At 38.2% G+C, this 20,194-nt stretch overlaps 1 protein-coding gene across 9 annotated transcripts in view; it reads right to left on the bottom strand.

Moving 5' to 3' along the window:
- LOC107221296 (AF4/FMR2 family member lilli) overlaps positions 1-20,194 on the bottom strand; it is a 206,422-nt gene that overhangs the window by 93,945 nt on the left and 92,283 nt on the right. For 8 of the 9 annotated variants that reach the window (XM_046744518.1, XM_046744517.1, XM_046744521.1 and 5 more), the window contains one exon: positions 11,199-11,376. In XM_046744518.1, the coding sequence (XP_046600474.1) occupies positions 11,199-11,376 (178 nt within the window). Of the gene's footprint in view, positions 1-11,198; positions 11,377-14,277; positions 14,331-20,194 lie in introns of those variants that run through there. The other variant, XM_046744524.1, reaches the window with a different exon arrangement.

Here is a 20,194-nt window from a genome sequence, read left to right as displayed (position 1 = left end):
TGTTCGATGTCTCGCGGGCATCTCAAACTTATGTAATCCGTTCGTTGACATTCACAAAAGTACGACGAAGCCATTCGACGAGTAGGGAATTTGCGGATGGATGATACTCGATCCTCACAGCATCTCATTCCCTACTCCAGCAATATATTCCACCTCGTGCGCAGTTTTGTTTATACCGCCTGACTCTACACAGCTCATTATAGGCAATTTTTTATACTCAACATATCGCAAAACGCGCGGTTATTACCGGTAAAATCCTGCGAGTCGCATTTATCGTCGGCTATATTCATTGCACGGTTAAAAAAAAAAATATCCCAACAGATTCGCTAAAATTTTTTAATTGATTCAACCATTTTTGGGTAGGTATACGACCATTTGAAGAAAAAAGTAATGATTACAAATTAAGCGTGAACGATACAATTACAAAAATTCTTGTGATATTTACCAAAGGAAATGTAATAAATAGCATAAATATAAAGTGAACCTGCTGAAACATTAGGTTTAGATAAATTTTTGCCGACAATGATGCCCTAGGCTCTAAAATTGGATATTTACCAGACGTGTCTGTAACTTATTTGTATAACTTGTAGGCCCAAATGCAAAAAGGTGATGCCGACACGGCCACCAACGCACGGATAACTTTCCCCGCAGAAACCTTGCCTTCTATATTACAATACACCCACCTATCCGTGTATTGTTATACAGGAATCAATTGTCGTACATCGTTCACCGTGCTGTGATACAATATTCGTTTTTCACCCTAGTGATTTAAGAGGAAAATGAATGCAAGGAAAACCGTTCGTCACCTTCGGAGAAAAGGAAAATTTACAACCTTCGTTGTGACAAAGTTCAATTGTCGTAACGTATTATAGTTATGACGCAAATTGCACAGATTACAAGGATTACGAATAAAGAATCGAAAACGAGGTTGAGCTCGTCGTTTACTTTGAATACCTGTATGAGAAATCTATATCCGCTTGCAGTCTGCCGACGATTTTCTATCTCTCTCTTCGGGAAATTGCGTAACTCTATACTGAGTAATTATACGCGTCAAACTTGTCGTTGTTCTACTTCTTTCCGCCGCATTCCTCTGAATTTAACATGTTTATAAATTTCTATCGAAACAGGGTAAAAATTATTTAAAAATATTACGTTATAACCGCTGGAAACAATTCAACGTGCACTTTCTTCTTAATTAATCGATGAGAATATAATTGCGAAACTGTCCATTGGCAAAAAAATTATTATCCCAATTGAATGAAATTCGATGAAAATAAAAGCGTTCTGCAGATTCGAAGGAAGAAAATTTGAAAGAATGATCGTTAAAGTGACGTGAAACGAGCTTTATCTACAACGAAAAAAGCGACGCGTTACGCTGCAACACTCGAGTCCGTGAAGAGGAGGCTCTTCAAAGTCCGTGAACTTGATCGGTCGATTGATTCATAGTACAGTGTAATAAATCCCGCAAACTATGTGCGTTAACGAGTATATTACAAATACCTATAATACCGACATACCGAGCGGGAAAACGAACTTGCAACTAATTCTACTTTTTTTTTTGTTCCCTCGTTTTGTTATACGGTATTAGCATACGCATCAATTCGTACATTGCTGGTTGGTACATATAATACGTGTTGTTTTTTATCGGAGCGATAAAAGACAAGGCAATGAAGCGCGGGAGGTGAGAATTATTGTATCCAAAAATAGCTTTCAGTTTAGGTTCATTAAATTCCGGAAGACGTCATTTTATATACGTCACCCCGTCGCATTCTTTCTAGCTCTAGCCGCTTCGTCCGCGACAATATTCAAATAAACTTATTTCATCACATGAAAATTTTCATTTCATTTTTCATCTCTCACGCCTTCGGTATACTTTCAAAATACTGTATTTTGCATGTCATTTTCTTCACTTCTCTTCGTTAATTTCCATTCTTCAATTTGTATTGTTCTTAGAATTATGACAGTTAGGAGATATATCCTCAGAGGTGAAAAAAAAGCAAATAAAATGCATCGAAAAATACGATTATAAATTCTTAAGAACGGTTTAAACACTTCGCTCTAAATTTTAAAGATAAAATGAAAAATAAAAAATAGTATTTAAAATTTTTTTATAATGAATCATCAAACGGAAACATGCGAAACTATACGTTTATTCTATACCTAGCTATCTTTATACGATATCGTCGCTATCGGTAAAAGATATTTACAATATTGCACACAACGTGACGAACGTAGACTTTTTTTGTGCAGGGGAGCATAGAGGTGAAGAAAAAGAGGATGCAAATAAGTGGAGATAAAAATATCGCAACAAAATCTCTGTATCCCCTCCCTTCCCCCCTTCCTCCTCCTCGCTATCGCGTTACGTAATTTTGCGGATCACGCTACACGTGCGTTTTTGATGCCAATTCTTTTTTATCAATGCCATAGGTATCGTTATCCGTATGTGATAGTGTTGTTTTGTCGCTGCTTTCACGTTCCGCCAAGCCCGTATACGATATGTCGTGTAAACAGTTTGCAACTTACAACGCGAAACGAAGACGAGAGTCAAGTTAATAATATTACGCAGGTAGCGACCTTTCGTTGCATCCCGAAGTTTAATTATAACAACCGTGTTGATTTGTTGCAAAAACTTGAAACGACAGGTAAAGGTGAAAATAAAAAAATAAAAATAAATCGGAATAATCTAATTAACGAGATAGGAAGGTAAGCGTTGGTAAAAAAAATCAAATCGCGTCGATAAAACGAATAAGCAAATTTTTCATTACATCAAACTCGGAATAACTCTCGACCCACCGGCTGTCTTATCGATATCCACGCATATCGCACGCACACCACGCACCAGATAAATATCGTCACAGTCACCTCGCGATCAAACTAGCAATCGGCGAGAATAGAGCTCTACTTTTATATGCGATATATTAGAACGAGGGGAAAAAAAAACGTATCTGCAACTTTGATAACAGAAGAGAGAACAAATTTTCCCTTCAATTCATATAACTTCTTCAAGTTGACGAGTTATCGCGAAATTTCTGCGTGGTCGGTTAATTTTTTTTTTTTTTTCTTTACTTTTTAGTCATACTTCGCACAGATGAAGATATGTACACACACACACACACACACACAGATAATAGCTATCTGTTATTTAATAAACACCTTCTCTAAACTATGAAACGCTAAATTGAGCTACAAAAAGTATGACATTTATGAAATTTATTGCATGTAACACGTAGAGCTGTTACGCAATCAAATATTATACAAGTATACATTATAGCTATATTATACAGTTATACACATTGTATTTGTATATACACGTTTTACTAAACCGATGATAATTTATTATTTTGTAAATTTCAATACGTAATAAAAATGACTCAATACTTTGCGGGTAATAAATGCTTTGTTTCCAAAATGTAAGTAAAATTGTAAATAAGATGAACAAAAATAAAACAAAAAATCCTACAGAAAATCCGCGAAGCGATAAACTTTTTTCCCCTCAATCGATAACAATAATAATACAGAAATTACATTTCTTGTAATCTTTACCATATTTATTTCAAACCCCTCCGTAAGGCGTCGAGAATGTACCAGTGAAACTTTCTCCGAAATAATTCGATCGTATGTATAAATTTTAATCCGTTAATGGTAAAACGATTTACAGTAACTACACGGAGAGAAAAACAAAATATAGATGAAAGCAAAAAAAAAAAAAAGAAAGAAAACCAAATTGAATCCTGAATCGTCGTAGTCGGTAGTCGGTGATCGAAATTCGGAAAACATTTATTAAAGGCCATATACACGGTGTGCGTACAATAAACACCGCCGCGTGCCTCTCGCAAATGGCGGAAGTGGTATTTCCGTCCAAACTGTCGAACGCGCGCGTCTCTTACAATAATTGTAATTTATTCATCGAACTACCGCGAGAACCGATACGAGCCGGTTAGTTGAGTCAGCTAAAGTCACGTCCGAGGGAGAGCACAACCGACGTTGTAATCCAGCAATTACTTGAAGAGGATGAACCTGCGGAGGGTTCTTGGCTGACGTCCGTGATAATTTTATGACCCGGGTCCTCCTCCTCCTCGACCCCTCAGGACTCCGGCGAGCAGCCCGCCGGGATAGAACGAGGTTTACTCGTATACCTCGAGTTACCTCGAGTTACCTCGACGCCCGTGAAACTAGACGCGTCGTTTTACGAAAAACCAAATTGCGCAACAAGCTGTACGATTCTTTCCTAATAAACGGCGGAACACGGTATTTTTTTTTACAATTCGATTAGAAAAAGACATTTTCGTGACAATATTTTTAATTGCGTGAAACATTCGATGCGAATGTAAGAAAAAAAAAAAAGTCACTTATCACACTAGCAGTTATACCGCTGGGTCGTATTAATTGCTATAAAACCATAAAAGGATTGATTTGTTCAACCAACGGTAACAACTGGCACGTGCGGATCTATTATTATCAATGTTAACCCGCAAGTGCCAAAATATTATACAATAAACCGAGTAAAAAAAAAATGATAGCGTCTTATACACTTGCACAGTATTTGTACACTGTAGATAAACTTTTGGAAAAAACCGTCTCATAGATAACATTGAACGAATCGTCGGGTTACATCGATTACTCGCGTCTTCGGGAGGGAAAAGAAAAAAAGAAGGACGTGAAAAAACAGTCACGGCAATAACAACAACAACAACAATAACAATAACAATAATAATTCTCTGAATATCCAATAATGTCAGAAAATCTTTTTACCGACGATTGTCGCCGCGAGAGTGCAGCATGTATTATATAAATAATTTCAGCAAGTGTGCGCGAAAAAAATATGATATACGTGAGTAGACTCGCGATGAATTTCTATCTCTCTCTCTCTCTCTCTCTCTCTCTCAATTTCTTTCTCGCTTCGCTGACGCGCATGACTCGTTGCTACGACGAAGTTATTCTGGTGCGCAGAACAAGATCTTACCGAACGCGTTGCACGTGTGGTGTTGTAATGTAATAATGTACATACGTTTTACCGTGCATCATACAAGTAAACGGATATGTGTATCGGCGGACATACGTCGGTGCTTATCTTTTACATCCATACTCGTATAATTTACGTACACTCACTCTACTTCAGAGTATTCGCGAACCTTGTGATACGCCTTATTTGCTTCAATTAAGATATTCCTTGCGCGAACCGGAATATTTTACAATTTTTCCAATTTTTAGCTATAATAAAGTACAAATACATGCCCCATTGAATTGGAAAAAATTCAAGCCAAGTTACCGAACATTTATCAAAAAATGACAACTTCGAAAATCGTTATATTTATACGACACTTTACGGAAACGACATGCTGGGCACATTTCTATTTAATAATTTATACATTGAATAATTCCAGATGTCCGATACAAACTGACCTATGCTTGCAAAAATCGTAATGATGATAAAACTTTGAAAATTATCACAAGCAAAAGAATTTTCATAACCGCGATTTTTTATGGGTCGTGTCTGGCAACACGGTTCGTGAAAAAAAATTTATTTAAAAATTACAACTAATTATCACTAGGAGCCAGTCTGATCAACGAATAATTAAGAAGGGGCCCCGCTTATGCCCCCGAAAAATACTGCCCTACGCCCAAGGAATAATTTAACGCAGAGAAAACTCACACTCATCCGGAATGTAATAATCCGATAAATTACGGATTCTCAAGTTTTGCAACACGTTTCGTTGCTAGGAAGAGATTAATTTAAACGATTATAAACTGGATAATGATGCCGAAATTTCATGTAAGATACAAGGAAAACCTGCGCGACTTTTATACTTCGATCGAACTCATTGAAAGGAGATTATATACTTAGAAGTTGAGTAAAATTGTCTGAATAAAAAAATGAAACTATTTTCAGAAACAATGATTTAAGATGCACTGTTAAATCAGTAAGGATTTTATTTAGACTGTCCGTATTGTTTTCCGTTTCCAGGTGAAAATTTCTTTAACTATCAATAGTCAATGGGTGTTGTATTTTCTTTTTCTTTTCATCTTTATAATATTTGAAGGAGGTGCCCTTGTCGATTTCGACGTTAACATACGTGTTTCAAATTATCAAAGCCTACGTATCTCAAGCGCAAAAAGAGCACAACAGCCCCGTTCAACGTGCGATTCTGAACAAACCCACTTCGACACGTATTCATTTGAGGCAAAAATATGTGACGTGTTTTTGTTTAGAATTGCAAGTAATTGGGTTGATAGCGTAGACTTCGATATTTACAGATACATTACATGCGTCACGTCAAAGCCAAACACGGCACCCCTTGAAGAGGAATTTGAAAGAGTAAGTTGATTCTGACCTTCGAACGAAAGCTTTCTTCGTCCTTCTAACAATGTAGAAGAATAAATATTATTCACAAGCTGTGTCATAAACCTCAAATTTTACAAAGATACAAAATTTTACCGGTACACCTCGACTCCGATTTGCAAAGGTTACTTTTACCTGTTTTATGCCTGCATCGTTGAAGTTTCCCTTTACTATTAGCAATATCTCGGGTAACATCTAGAATAAGAAAATTTTCCTTAAATGGCTATTCTATAAATAATATAAATATAGTAACATATACCAGTTCTTCGATACGATTTTTCAACCGTGTAAAGCAGGACTTGACACGGTAAAGCAAACAGTAGTTTAACACTCGCTTTCGGTAGATCGTAGCGATGATACGGCAATACGTGATTTGAAATATTTCGGAAGGTCAAGAAAGACAACGTCGTCAGAAGCAGCGCAAAACATACGCGAAAATCGCCGGCCGAACTTTGATCAATCAATTAGCATACCGGTCATGCTGGTTTTCATGAATTTCTACTAGGTCGATAACTGCGTGTATACATAAAACATACGTGTACATATTCAACTTAGCGAAATAGATGTATAAATATACAATTGAACTTGTCACAACCATCGGTATAGAAAGTGAACAGAAAAAAAAACGACAACTTACAGATCAGGCGCTAAATTACACCTGATAAATTTCATTTTCTACTATTGTTATTTTTAATTTTAAATTTCCACGAAAAAAGACAAAATTCACAACCACGAATGAATAATAATTACGTTTTTCAAATGCTATTGTATTTTGAAATCACGACGTTATCGACCGCGGCTCAGAAACTATGCGGACGTAAACAAATTGTTTGGCAAAACCTGGATAATGAAGTAAACTTAATGATTATTCTACAAATTTTTTCTCAATATTTTTTCGTTAATGATATGCCACGGGCTTGTGATTTAATCATTCGAACCGAGGTGAGTCAATACTTTCAAACTACTGTACTTACATAAACTACCGCCATAACTCTCTCTCTCTCTCTCTCTCTCTCTCTCTCTCTCTCTCTCTCTCTCTCTCTCTCTCTCTCTCTCTCTCTCTCTCTCTCTCTCTCTCTCTCTCTCTCTCTCTCTCTCTCTCTCTCTCTCTCTCTCTCTCTCTCTCTCTCTCTCTCTCTCTCTCTCTCTCTCTCTCTCTCTCTCTCTCTCTCTCTCTCTCTCTCTCTCTCTCTCTCTCTCTTTCTCTCTTCCAAATATATATACGCGCGATTGGCGACTCTCGCAGGCGATTCAACAGGTGTTCGTTTACTCTTAACTTGATAACGTTTTAAAATCTGTTTACCCGTAAGTTGCAATAAAAGAATCTGTGCACAATTAGCATCGAGATTCGAGTCAAGTCGATACAGATAGTACATTATTTATATTTGTATATTGCCTATCGCGCGTTACGTTGTAAGTTTTATTTAAAAAAAATTAAATTAAATCTTCTTTTTTTATTCTTCGCATTGTAATATATTTATATTAGCTGTATAGAATATTCCTTGTTTGATTGTATCGTACCCTGACTTGTTGCAAATTCAAAAGTGAGAAAAATAATGTGCGGTTAAAAAAAAAAAGAAGCATTCCAGTCAATATAGGTCGCGTAAGAAGAAGAAAAAGGAGTTAATACACCTTTACTGGCAATTTATTACCAACCGCACGGAAACGTGAGCCAAAGAAAAATAAAAAAAAAAAAAAGGAGCTTCGCCAAACCATCGAGAGTCTCTCATTGTCAGTGACGGTCTTATCAGAGGAGCGAAATAGCCTGTCAGGATCCTGAGGGTAGATCAACGCTTTTTTTTATTCTCCAACTCCGTCGGCACCCTCGTCGTGAACCCTGCAAGGCAAGGCGTTTCGTCTCTGGAGATAACCGCTACATTATATACATACATACATACATACATACATACATATATATATATATATATATATATATGTATCTTCTATCTCTATCTCTAGCGATGTTCAGTTTTTAACCGTCTGGAATGATCCAACAACTCCGCCTTACTGCGGGACGATTTTCGAGAGATAGAAAAGAAGGAGAAAAAGATAGAGCGCGTGATGATGAGAGGAGGTAACTTGGAGAATTGTTCCAGCCGTATAATTTATACCCAAGGCATCTTTACCACAGCTGTATTATACATATAACCTAAGATGCAACTTTTAGCTAACTTCCGTCTCGCTGCACGTGCTCGCACACCCTTAAATATACCAAGATAACTTATTTCCAGTCTCTAGTTTGCATTCGACACGAATAAGTGATGAAAAGTTATACACGAGACTAGGAAAATATATTTCTGAATCTTACCAGAGTGTAAAATTGTATGCAATCAATCTCATGCGGGGGATTAATTATTTTTTTCAATTTTCGGTGTCATTCTTGTCGACGTTATTTTTATATCAGTCAGAGAAATATTCTAAAATGTACAACGTAACGCATGCATAGTAATAATTGGCAAAGTTGTAAGCTCGATGAGTGTACTTGTTTATTTATAGACCTGGTAGCTTGTACTCAGCACTTATTTACGTACGTAACATATATGCACGTATATCGAAATAAGAGATGAGAATTGAACCGACTGCACGCCACTCGACAATGTCTCATTCTGTGCAATTGTAACCAGACGACGGAAGTGATGCGATAAAGAATATAAAATAATGTACAGATATCTACGTGGAAGCGAATACCTACGTAAAAATTATCGTACAAATATTTATACGCGTGCGCTATAACTACGGTACGACGATTCGGCTTCTCTTCTTCGCATAATATATAGGGCACAGAATATTCAATCAAGTTGACTTATGCAAATTGTAATAACCTGCCAAACGATTGAAACGCGTTGTAAACCGTGGAATGTAATAAAACGATCGACTTGGATTACAAGGTACAACAGCCAACGTGCGATAACTTTGATATATATTATTCCGTGTTGAAAAAAAAAAAAAACTACCAGTTCAAACTTGGAACGCGTGGCTATCGAAATATAACATCGAGATAAATATCTCGTCAATATTCTTCCCTGCGGAATGTTTTCATTTCTCCTCCTGAACTTTCCTTAAGTGAAAAAACCAACAACCCCGATGACGATGGACTGAAGAATTTGGATTGAAAAAAAAAGAAATGAATGTAGAATTAAAAAAGAAAGAAAGAACGTAGAAATTTTTTCATCACTTTTTCTCCCTTACTAATTGACCACCGCAGGTTTCGTATTGTCTAAAACCGCTCTTCCTACTTTACGCCGCAAAGGAAAATACGCAGGAGCGTCGGAAAAAAAAAACAAAAAACCAACAAGATTATTGAATCTTGTAGTATAAAGTACGAGTGCACATATAATAATTATCGCAGCTGTCTTAAGTCGGGTCTGTAATTTGCGTCCATTATTCACCGAAAGTCTCGAAATCAAGTATGCACGTTATGCATACGTACGTAATGTTACCTTACACGCCACGTGCTCGTTTCTCACTAGCATTAGAAGAGCTGGGGTATTATAATAGTAAGTGACACTGACACGTAGGAAAGAAGCGAAACACGTGTGGCTCACGTGTTAAGACGTGACTCTCGTACTACCAAAGCCTAGTCTTCGAAGATGACGGACGCTGCTGCAGGCTGTGTGGGGGGGGGGGGGGGGGGGGGGGGGCAGAAAAAGTTCGAAATAAAAAATCCGCCCCTACTCCATACGCGCCGTAAGCTTGTAGGTGAAATAATTTTTTTTCTCCCATATTATCGATGAAACAAAAATTTTTGCCCGAACCGATTTTTCCGCTACAGACACACAAGTGTTATACTTTCGCAATCGGAATCGCTTGTACGTGTATATACATATGTACACCAGAGTAGTTTTCTCTCAACGAAGGGAAAAAAGAATACCGCCGTAGCGCGATAGTGAGAAAGTGGAGAAATGGAAAACTAGACGGGGGATACAAGCAGCTGACAGGAAGAGAAGAGGGTGTTTTACACTCGTGCATCGCGATGCGCAGTCTTCTATCTATACCACCGGAGTCTCAACAAAGTCTCTATATAGTGTTCTTCTAGTACCCTCAGATGCGAGCCATTCGTCTCTATGCAGTTGGGAACTAACCGAGTAAGAAGAGAGATTTTATGGATGTTGTCGTTGGGGTAGGTAGGTAGCAGGAAAAATAGACGAAGAAACATAAAAACGTTTCGATAACACGCGGTGTGGGTGACAAAATTGTTATTTTTAGAGGACCTTATAATATGTATTTATATACTTGTACGCTCTTGCGGTATCGTCGTAAGATTTCACGGTGTTAATACCAAGTTGTACAGGGATAAATTATAGTTACGTTTTTCGCCGTTTGACGCGTGTCCTTAATTAGACAATTTACTTCAAATCTAATATGTAGATTTGACGAAAAACTATTGCAGACTATAATCGTCGATCAACTCTATCCACAAATAATTCCGTAAATTCGAAACGTTGAGAGCAAGTCTCTAGTTGCGATTACTGTACCGTCCTTATCTATTTTCTTTTCTTTTTTATCGAAACCAAAAAAATCTAGTTCTAGGTACGAAATGAATAAAAAGTACAAAATAGTAAACTTGCGAATGAAATCGCGTTTCTTACGTACACAGAACGCGGAATAAGCGAAAGCTTGAATTTTCAAATGAAGCTCGATTAATCGTAACTCCAGATCGTACATTGTCTCCAACTTGTTTTACTATTGAACGTAATCACTTCAATTCGAACAATATTCACGGATCACGCGTCGCTCAAATTTCTCCCGTTAAATATATTTGTGTCGATGAAATCGCCCTCATCGTCGTGTACGGAGAAGTAAGTTTACCGCAGTTAAAAAATTACGAATCATTCGAATATCAGGCGGGAAGACTCACCCTGACTGGTGCTCTGGGGAAGAGCGAGGAGGCCGGGTTCGTGTTGGAGCTGTGATGGTGATGTCCGTGATGATGATGATGGGAATCCGGGCCACCTCCAGCAGCCGCTTGTTCAGCTTGGACCGACATCGCTGCGCGTGCTTGTCGCTCGCGCTCCCGAAGCCGGTCCCGCTCCACGCTGAAAAACAACAATGGCAAAGATAATTAGAGACGTCAACGATGTAAGTGGCAGGTCTCGAATCCGGGATAAATTCGACAACTTGTCCGTAAGCGGATTCGGATTACAATTTTTCACTCGAATTTCATATTTCACGTCGTCTCGTTGTAACAATTTTGAAAATTTTTTTAACTTTTTTCAATAAATATAAAATAGACTACGTAATAGTCGAGCATCTACAGATGCGTTAAATATAAATATTGTAACACACATATTTATGTAGGTCTTTCATTGTGTATGGAATAAGGAAAAAGAAGAAACAAACAATATGTAAGCCTAATCTTAGTCAGCAATGAGAAGATGTTGGAGCGGGATCGGACTTAAGTTAAAGTAAAAAAATCTAACTTTGACGAAACATCAAAGATCCGAAACGCGACGCTTAAATCTCAAAAAGTGCAAAGTTCCGAATTTACGAAAATGAGAAAATTTCAAATTCTGAAACATCGAAGATTTTCAGTTTTGCGAATTCCTGGCTTGGAGAAATTTCGCCACGTTTGATCTTTCTTTGTTTTAGATTTTCAATATTTTTATATCCGGAGTCCTGGTCGTTCTGATTTTTGAATTTTTTTTCGTTTTTCACACCCGCTTGCTGAGCAAACCACGCAGGGTGAGTATATTTTAATTATCGGAATCTTACGCTATCGTAACTTGAATTTTCGGAATCTTGCGTCACTGAATTTTAGAGCCGTCGAGTTTCCTGCCATTTTGAAACACTGCTGTTTCGTTAAAGTTTAATTTACCAACTTCAAGTTTCGCCAGCAAATGATTAGGAATTAAGTACTTTCGAACTTCAACCTCGCCCCAAAATGTTTATATTTGTGTGGTTCGTTAGAAGTCACTTTTTCAACGAATAGAATATGGGTTGAACTTATAAACAAAACAAGATATGCGTGGAACTTGACTCTCGGTTAAGCCTGCGAAGAAAAAAGTAAAACGTCGAAATCATACATATCCAGTCGACGAGAGAGATGATCCTTTCAGAAGATAGAGAGCAGCGAACAAATCTTGTAAAAACTTACTCAGGAGCAGGTTGAGGCGAAAAACTCCTCGGAGCCGAAGAGCCGAAGAAAGAATGAGAAGGGCGCGGACGACGCGAGAAAGAACTTCCCTTTTTGAATACCAAACTTTTCCTACAAGTCTCCCTGTTTATATGTATTCCCTCCCCTCATTTTCCCCTGCACTGCGATACGGTACATGGCGTACACGGAAAAAAAATTAATATGTTTTGTTATTTATTTCATCATTCTCATTATCGTTGCTGTTGTTATAGCATCATTTTTCTTTTAACTGTCCTCCTAGAGTTCTTTGACCCGAATTTGGACAATTTAGAGGTTATATCGTCCACTTTATACCAAAGTATTAATTGAGAATGATAAAAGAAACTAACTTCCATGCGATTATATCGCGTCCGGATAAAAACATCTCACCGAATTTATTCATTAAATATAACTAATTAACAAAGAATCAAGTTCTCGCAGATAACCGGCGGTAAACATGCCGGCTGATAAATGCACGCCTGTGAAACAACGGCACGAACACTGAACGGTAAAGTGACAATCCGATGTAGGCGTTCCGTTTCGAGTTTAATTGCACCTTGAAGGCCATTACACGGTATGTTATCAAATCGGATAAGAAGAAGAGGCGTAGCGATATCGGTATCAAAACATCGATCGCTGCTATTCGATACAGGTGACGTTTTCCACAAAATTCATCTGTTCTGTTTGCACTTAGTCCGTGAGTGCTGCTTCTGCCGTGTAAAATAAGAAAAAAAAAAAAAAAAAAACGAAGAAGAAACATACAACCGAAGCCTGCAGTCCTCCGGTGCATCTAGAGTATCGTCGATATTAGAACTGGTTAGAACTTGGACGTGAAATATTTGGAATCTAAAAGCAGGATCTATCTTTTCAAAGGTGAAAAGTCGGCTCTGTTTAGTCAAGTAAGTGTATGAACACGAGAAAGAATATTGTCATAGGTACAATGACGTTCGCGAGGTGAGTGTTAATTTCGTTAAACGTTCCTAATGTTACATAATACGTCGAGTTAGGCGTATTATCGTCGGTCATACTCATCGTCGATAAACCGCATACGTGATTGTGAAAATAAATTTAGATTAAGAAAAAAAAAAGTAAGAACAGACCCTGATATAAATATTGGAAGAAGTGAGTTTTCGCACAAAGTGAAGAAACCAACAAACGTTACATGCCTGTGTTTACCGTGTAAACTGTACAACCTCTCTACCGCCAAAAGTATCGCAGAACATGTTCACGTATGCAATTCGTTGCACGAACAGTAGGTTCAAGTGTCGAGTATTTATGTACGAAGATATGCGTGCATGCCTCCATAGCGCAACGACAGAGAGAATCGTAAAATATGTACATAGATATAAAAAAAAAGTGCTGGCTGCAGCAGCGGCAGCGTGACGGTAAACAGATCGAGACGATCTTCTCAAGTCACCTTGGAATAGCAGCTGGAGGGGAAAAAAAAAGTCTTTTGCGCAAAATTCGTCATCGCATATTTGACTTTTTGAGAAAAAACGGAAAAATAAATAAACTTCTGCAATAGAGCGTGTTCGTATACTTGACATTCCGCACACAGTGTATAAGCATAAGTAACGAGTATGTACGATATGTATGGATATTGTAAAAAAAATGATACGAAAATCGTATACCTGTGGTGCCTGTATGTGCGGACCGTGAATTGAGGAAGAATAAAGGTAAAAAGGAAGAAGAAAAAAAAAATACATAAATAATGACAAAAATACGCAAAAGAAGAGAATTTTCAACACTGAAATATCGTTTTTTAGAATTCAAATTTACATTACACGGGTACTATTAACGGAGCGAGTGTATATGATATGCGTACCTGACTTTTTTCCACTGTTCGATTTCTGCTTGAAGCGCGCCATTCGTGACAAATGGTTTGTACATCGTAGCAAGAGGGAATGAGAATGAGCGAATAGAAACGCATGTTGAAAAAACAAAGACAATAGGGAAAATTAATTTTCACAATTTTACACTTCGTAGCCACACTGTTAAATAATTTCACGGTAGTCACACTTTCGATTAGGTCCAGCCGGTTGGTGAAGGGGGAGGAAAGGAGAGGGAAGAACAAAAAAAAAAAAAAAAAAAAATAAAAAAAAAATAAATAAATAAATTAAAAAAAAAAAAACTCCTAAGGAGGCTGATTCGTAAAAAGAACACTTTCCACTTTCGCTCAAGAAAAATCAGACCATTGTTAGTTATTTATATTTTCAACAAAAATTGGATATTGATTTGAATTTGACGAATAGTGTCACATGCCGCTTGACAAAAACCGTACTAATTCAGGGCACCCGATGTTGTCCGGTCGATTGACAAGTCAACACTGAACCTTGATCCAAGTCGCCCAGTCAGTGCTTACAGGGGATACTTGGTTTACCCCTCCAGGTATACGGCGGCTGAAGTCAAGTTCAAAGCCAGGGAGTGGTTGAGTTTTAGGCCCAATGGTGATCGACGGGTCGATTTTACCCGATGTGACTACGAAGAATTAAACGGCGGTATAGAAGCCGCTTGTTGCATTGCGTGAAAGATTTCCGCATATCGCAAAAGCGATATATAAGATGAAAATGATTAGAACAAAAACTTGCGCAAATATTAAAGATTTACACATACGATATAAGTATGAGTGAGAGACGGTTAAATGCATAACAATCCAAAAAAAATGTTACGTACCACGACTAATAAGTACATTGTGTAACAAGGAGGCAAAATCGATCTTTTCGGGCCGAGTGTGAGCCGAAGATTAATAATAAATAAAAAAAGATACTAGGAATTTTCTGAGTAAATCGAATTTTAAGGGAGTTTCAGAGGAAAATTTAAGATTTGACGACACCGAACAAACTGTAATTAAAAAACGGTAAGTTACATTGAAACAAGTTTGAAATTTAAAAAAAAATGAGCGATCTAATTATGTACAAAAACGGATTGTATGTTTTTCATTCTAAATTCAACAGATTTTGATATATGATATAAGACCCGCTTCTTAATGTGGCGACTTACACGACACAAGTGTGACCGCAGAATTTTTAAATTAACTCCTGATAGGTAGACGTCCAAACCGTACACCTCTCGTGGCAATGAGTGTAAAAGATACCCAGTAGAAATAAAATTCAAATATCTCAGCTTCTAATAAAGCTGGTTTTTATTTATTTTTTCTTCTTAAATTAATATTTAAACAATTCGCACATATGGCATCGATTTCTTTTACACATTCGCTTTTCGCAGCGGTGGCCACATCATCGACGTTTTGATATATTCGATAATCTCATCATCGGATGTTTCACTGTCTACGAGCATATTGAAATTACGATCTTGTTTTATAGACAAAACAAAAAAAAAAAAAAAAAACCGTTGCAATCATAGAGCTATCTATGACGCCTCTAAAAATACCTCATACAAATATGTTTACATATGATACACATACGTACGTACTGTTTTTTGTTTTTTCGTACAAAATTGAATTCACAACGTTAATTATTTACCGTGAAAAATGCGAAAAACACTCGTAGGTTTCGAAAACAAAAAAAGCCGTGAAAATTTTCACGTTCGCTCAACCGGCAAACGGTGTCAAAGGTACCCACAACCTTTCTGTTTCACGGCTTTCTAGCGTCCGAATCGAAATAACTACCAGTGAGGACGCTTCCCCAAAGCCACAACAAAATATCAGTGGACCGAAGAACCCGGGGTTTAACCCTAACGGTTTGCTCCAAGAGTACAAAGTTTTTGGAGGGGCGGGGAGGGGTCATTTTACCCTCATTACCTGTCTGGGGTTAAGCTCCTCGGCCATCAATAAAACCAATGCACAATTAAAACTGTTTATTCAGAAGTACGCACTATACACGAATCGGCGCCTATTGACTTTACTAGACTGGGATCAGCGGCAAGTACACAACCAAGACGGCAAAGTAATCACCGATGCACGGCTTAGCCGAGCAACGGGATTCGAGCTATCCTAATCAGGGGATAATCCTGTTCCTTTCGCCGACGTTATATTGAACCCAATTTTTGGTAAGTGTAAATTTACAAACCGGCCAGCGCTCAGCAGGAGGTGCAGAATGTATAACAAAATGCGTCCGTGACTAATTACGATATGGGAGTAGATGACATAGAGCAAACCGCCTGCCTGGCTGGACTTTGACGATTGGCTCTAATCGTAAAAGGGTAGGTAAATTGTTCTTCGGAAACTCATTGTTCGCACTTGGGATATTTCCGTTATTTCGCTTTTGAGAATGACTCCACGATGAGTCCAGAATAATAACGAGGCAATAAATGAACCACTTCCCGTAAGCGCAAATTATTTGTTCTCTTATCCGACGATACGTTTGGTTACTTTCGTAAAGTTCGAATGGGATCAAGTACAGTCAGAGCAACGGCGAAACGGATAAATGTGTGCGGCACTGAGTAATCCGTATTCGATGGCGTACGTATATATTTGAATATCCCCAGGGTGATGCAGGTAGAAAAACTCGTAGAATAACAGCTTACAATTAGATACGAGGGACTCGGCGCTTTATGGCCCAATTATATGTGTGTAACCTACCCGAGTCCTGATAACTAGAAACTCGAAATAGTTATGCTCGAACGGGAAGAGGACTTACAGCCCCATTCTATACACATTTCCGCTAATTTAGAAAAGTCCAAAAAAATTTAAACTGAGAATATATCGATTTTTAATTGCTTGCGCTATACCTGGATCATACAGTAGTGTCCTTATCCTTCCTCGAACTCGTTCCGCTGCATTTGTTCGAGTCTAGGAGCCGTAGAATCCTCTTTAGTGTTAATTGGAAGTGACCGACTGGCGCCTGTTCGCCGCTTCTTCCGATCCGTTGCGCGTCAGCGGTATCAGAAAATATTTTGCATTGCTGACCAATATTCGAATCCAGCAACTGCGTGGTGTGTTCAAAATGACCGAATACCCTTCGTTGAACATGCCTGCAGCCAACTAGACGGCAATTTCAATGACTTTTTGGCCGGAAGGCAGGTGCTTCGGATTAATGCGCCAGATAGTCAAGTTGAACGACTGCTTTTGAATTTTGAACGTGACCATCTAAGCATCTCGTTAAAGGTCCTCTTTCGATAGTTCTTCATAAATCGTGCTAGCGTGTGCTTCTGAAATTTATTCGTCAATCAATCAATCGAGCAGGATGCTTCGATGATCGTAGTTGATTCGTGCATTCGGCTTTGCGCCGTTCACACCAGCTATCGACGCCTGTTGGAGAATTTTCGCGTCGAGGGAATTTGCCTTTGGAGCAATTACAGCTTTTTTCATTTCTTGGAGAGAATCAATATTTCTTTTAAATGCCAAGCCATAATAAGTCCTCATCTTTTTTTAACATCGAGCTTCTCTGTCTTCCTTATATTTCAGATTCGCGTACCCATTCGTTTTTTTACATTATCTTTATATTTTTTACATCCCACGCACTAACATTTTGTAACAGAGAAATCGTCACCGTACGAATTGTCTTTTAAAATACCTGGAAAAGTTTTGGAATCACCGTCACCGTCGATTTAATTCGCATATATCACCCCGAATTTTTCTTCGGATCTCGAAAAGATTTCTACGATAAAAACCACCTCCATCTTCCCTGCTGAACCTTTGTGATTTGAGGAGCATGTAACGATTCTTCCTGATTTTCATCGTCTAACGCTTTCTTTGATACGGCACACGCGTGACCGTTGTGCACTTTTTACGATAAGGTCCATTACTTTGCCGTAGTAGTACGCAATGAGCGTTGTTACGTCGAACAGTGAGGTAAAGCGACATTTTTTTCCACGTTCCATCGCCGGACACTTTCAAACGAGTTTCGATTCTACCTTTGTAAACATTCTTTTACCGCTTTCTTGCTGACCCTTTTAAACATTGCTGCACAGTTCCATCATACGTTGATTTCGCCAAACCTTGGCACAGGTCCACGAAGTCACAAAATACATTCGTGCCTTCTCGTGACATATCAAGTCATTTCAAATCAAGTAGCCTCATAACGAATACACGATCCCTCTGTTTATTTCGTAACCGGTGATTATCAACGGTCCTGAATTAATGTCTCTTCGACCGCATACACACGATAAGACCATTTTTAAACCTAAGCCTCGATGCCCGCACTTCTGAAATTTAATGTCTTGTTTACACGATCTGCAGAATTGGCATCTGTGGTTTTGTGAATATATTCTCGGACAGTTCATCTATCGACGTAGGCAATAAAAAACAAAAAAAAGACGATTTTTTGAACCTTCTAAACAAAGATCCCCTCCCTTAATATTTTATACATCAGTTTTAAAATTGATATATCAAGATGATGCTACCGTAAATTTTTACCGATTACGTTAAATGTCACTTATTTCGACTAATATCGAACCTACGCGTCACTGGTGTTAAAATAAGCGCTGCAGTCATGCGAAGTCGAATACAAATATTCGAATTATCTTATCTCATTATCATCGAATAATGAGTGACATTTTACTCAGTCGGTGAAGACTGATTACAGCACATCCTCTTAATTCAACCGAATCCATGATAATTTCTTACAGCGCAGCAGTGAAAAACTGTATTAATGAAATTACTCACTGGTCGATATTCCAAGTAAATAAATTCCTACAGTTCTACAACAACTATACAACTTCAGCTTATCATATCATATAAATCTGGCCCAAGTGAAATTGCATAATTGATATACTGTAAATGTTATGTTTCATCTTCGTATATATATTCTTTTCTCTCAAATTCAAATGTAATTTCAATACGACAACGAACAAGATACAACGTGATAAATCTAGCAATATCCTTGCGTGTACATATTTACAGATTCTTGTTAACACCAACGTGCGCAAGTAATTGTATATTCAAATACGATATGTCGAGAGCTGTAAGCGCACCACGATAGGCGTGCATGAAGTTCCAGTACGTACACAGCGGCGGCTTATCGCGTGGCGTCGATATTTCGACGTAATCGAGGATGCCGTGACGTCACGAGCGGCAAAACCCGCAGCCGGCGGTACAACCAGGTTAAGTGGAACGACGGCGACGAGACGTGACGCGACGTCGGTCGAGGCGAGCAATCCGGCCGGCCTTCTTGTATAACGTCGAACCTAAGGAGAAGGGGGGGGAATAAACTCGGAGGCATACCTAACAATAAGCAACGTACACTCGGGGTCGGCGATTGAGGAGAATTTCAGCCTCAATCTTTGTATTTGAAGGTTATGTCATACCGTAACATCTCAGTATGGCCGCCGCTCGCACGCTTGCGATTTCGCTTCGGCTGCAACAATTGTTACCGTATGCGATAAAAAATAATACATGTATCGAGCATTGATTCATCCGAAGCAAAATAGTGGCAAGAATAGTTTAACGGTTGTTATCGCGTACGTGTAAATAAACTTTGGCGAATGTTTTGAAGCTGAGAATTTGTCTTAAAACGTTTATAAACAAGGATGAAAAACTGTATCGATGACGCGTCGTGCTGTTTATCGCCTGTTGCTTTAAATTTTATAAATGTTAAAAATGAAAACTATGACCGAAGAAAAAAATCTGTGTAACAGCTGAAAGTATTTGATGATAGGATCCGCCAGAAGTTTGCAATTTCATACTTTTGGAAAGTACCTGGGAAGTGTTTCCACAGGCAACCGACGACACTGGTACGGCAGTTCAAACGTTCGACAAAGACTAACTTATTTCCTCAAATATACGAACGCGCTGAAAATTATAGTTGCAAAGTTATAAGGTGATAATACTTATAATCGGTAGT

Source organism: Neodiprion lecontei, chromosome 6 (assembly GCF_021901455.1).
Source record: "Neodiprion lecontei isolate iyNeoLeco1 chromosome 6, iyNeoLeco1.1, whole genome shotgun sequence".
Lineage (NCBI taxonomy): Eukaryota > Metazoa > Arthropoda > Insecta > Hymenoptera > Diprionidae > Neodiprion > Neodiprion lecontei.
This window is presented reverse-complemented; position numbering and strand designations above follow the sequence as displayed.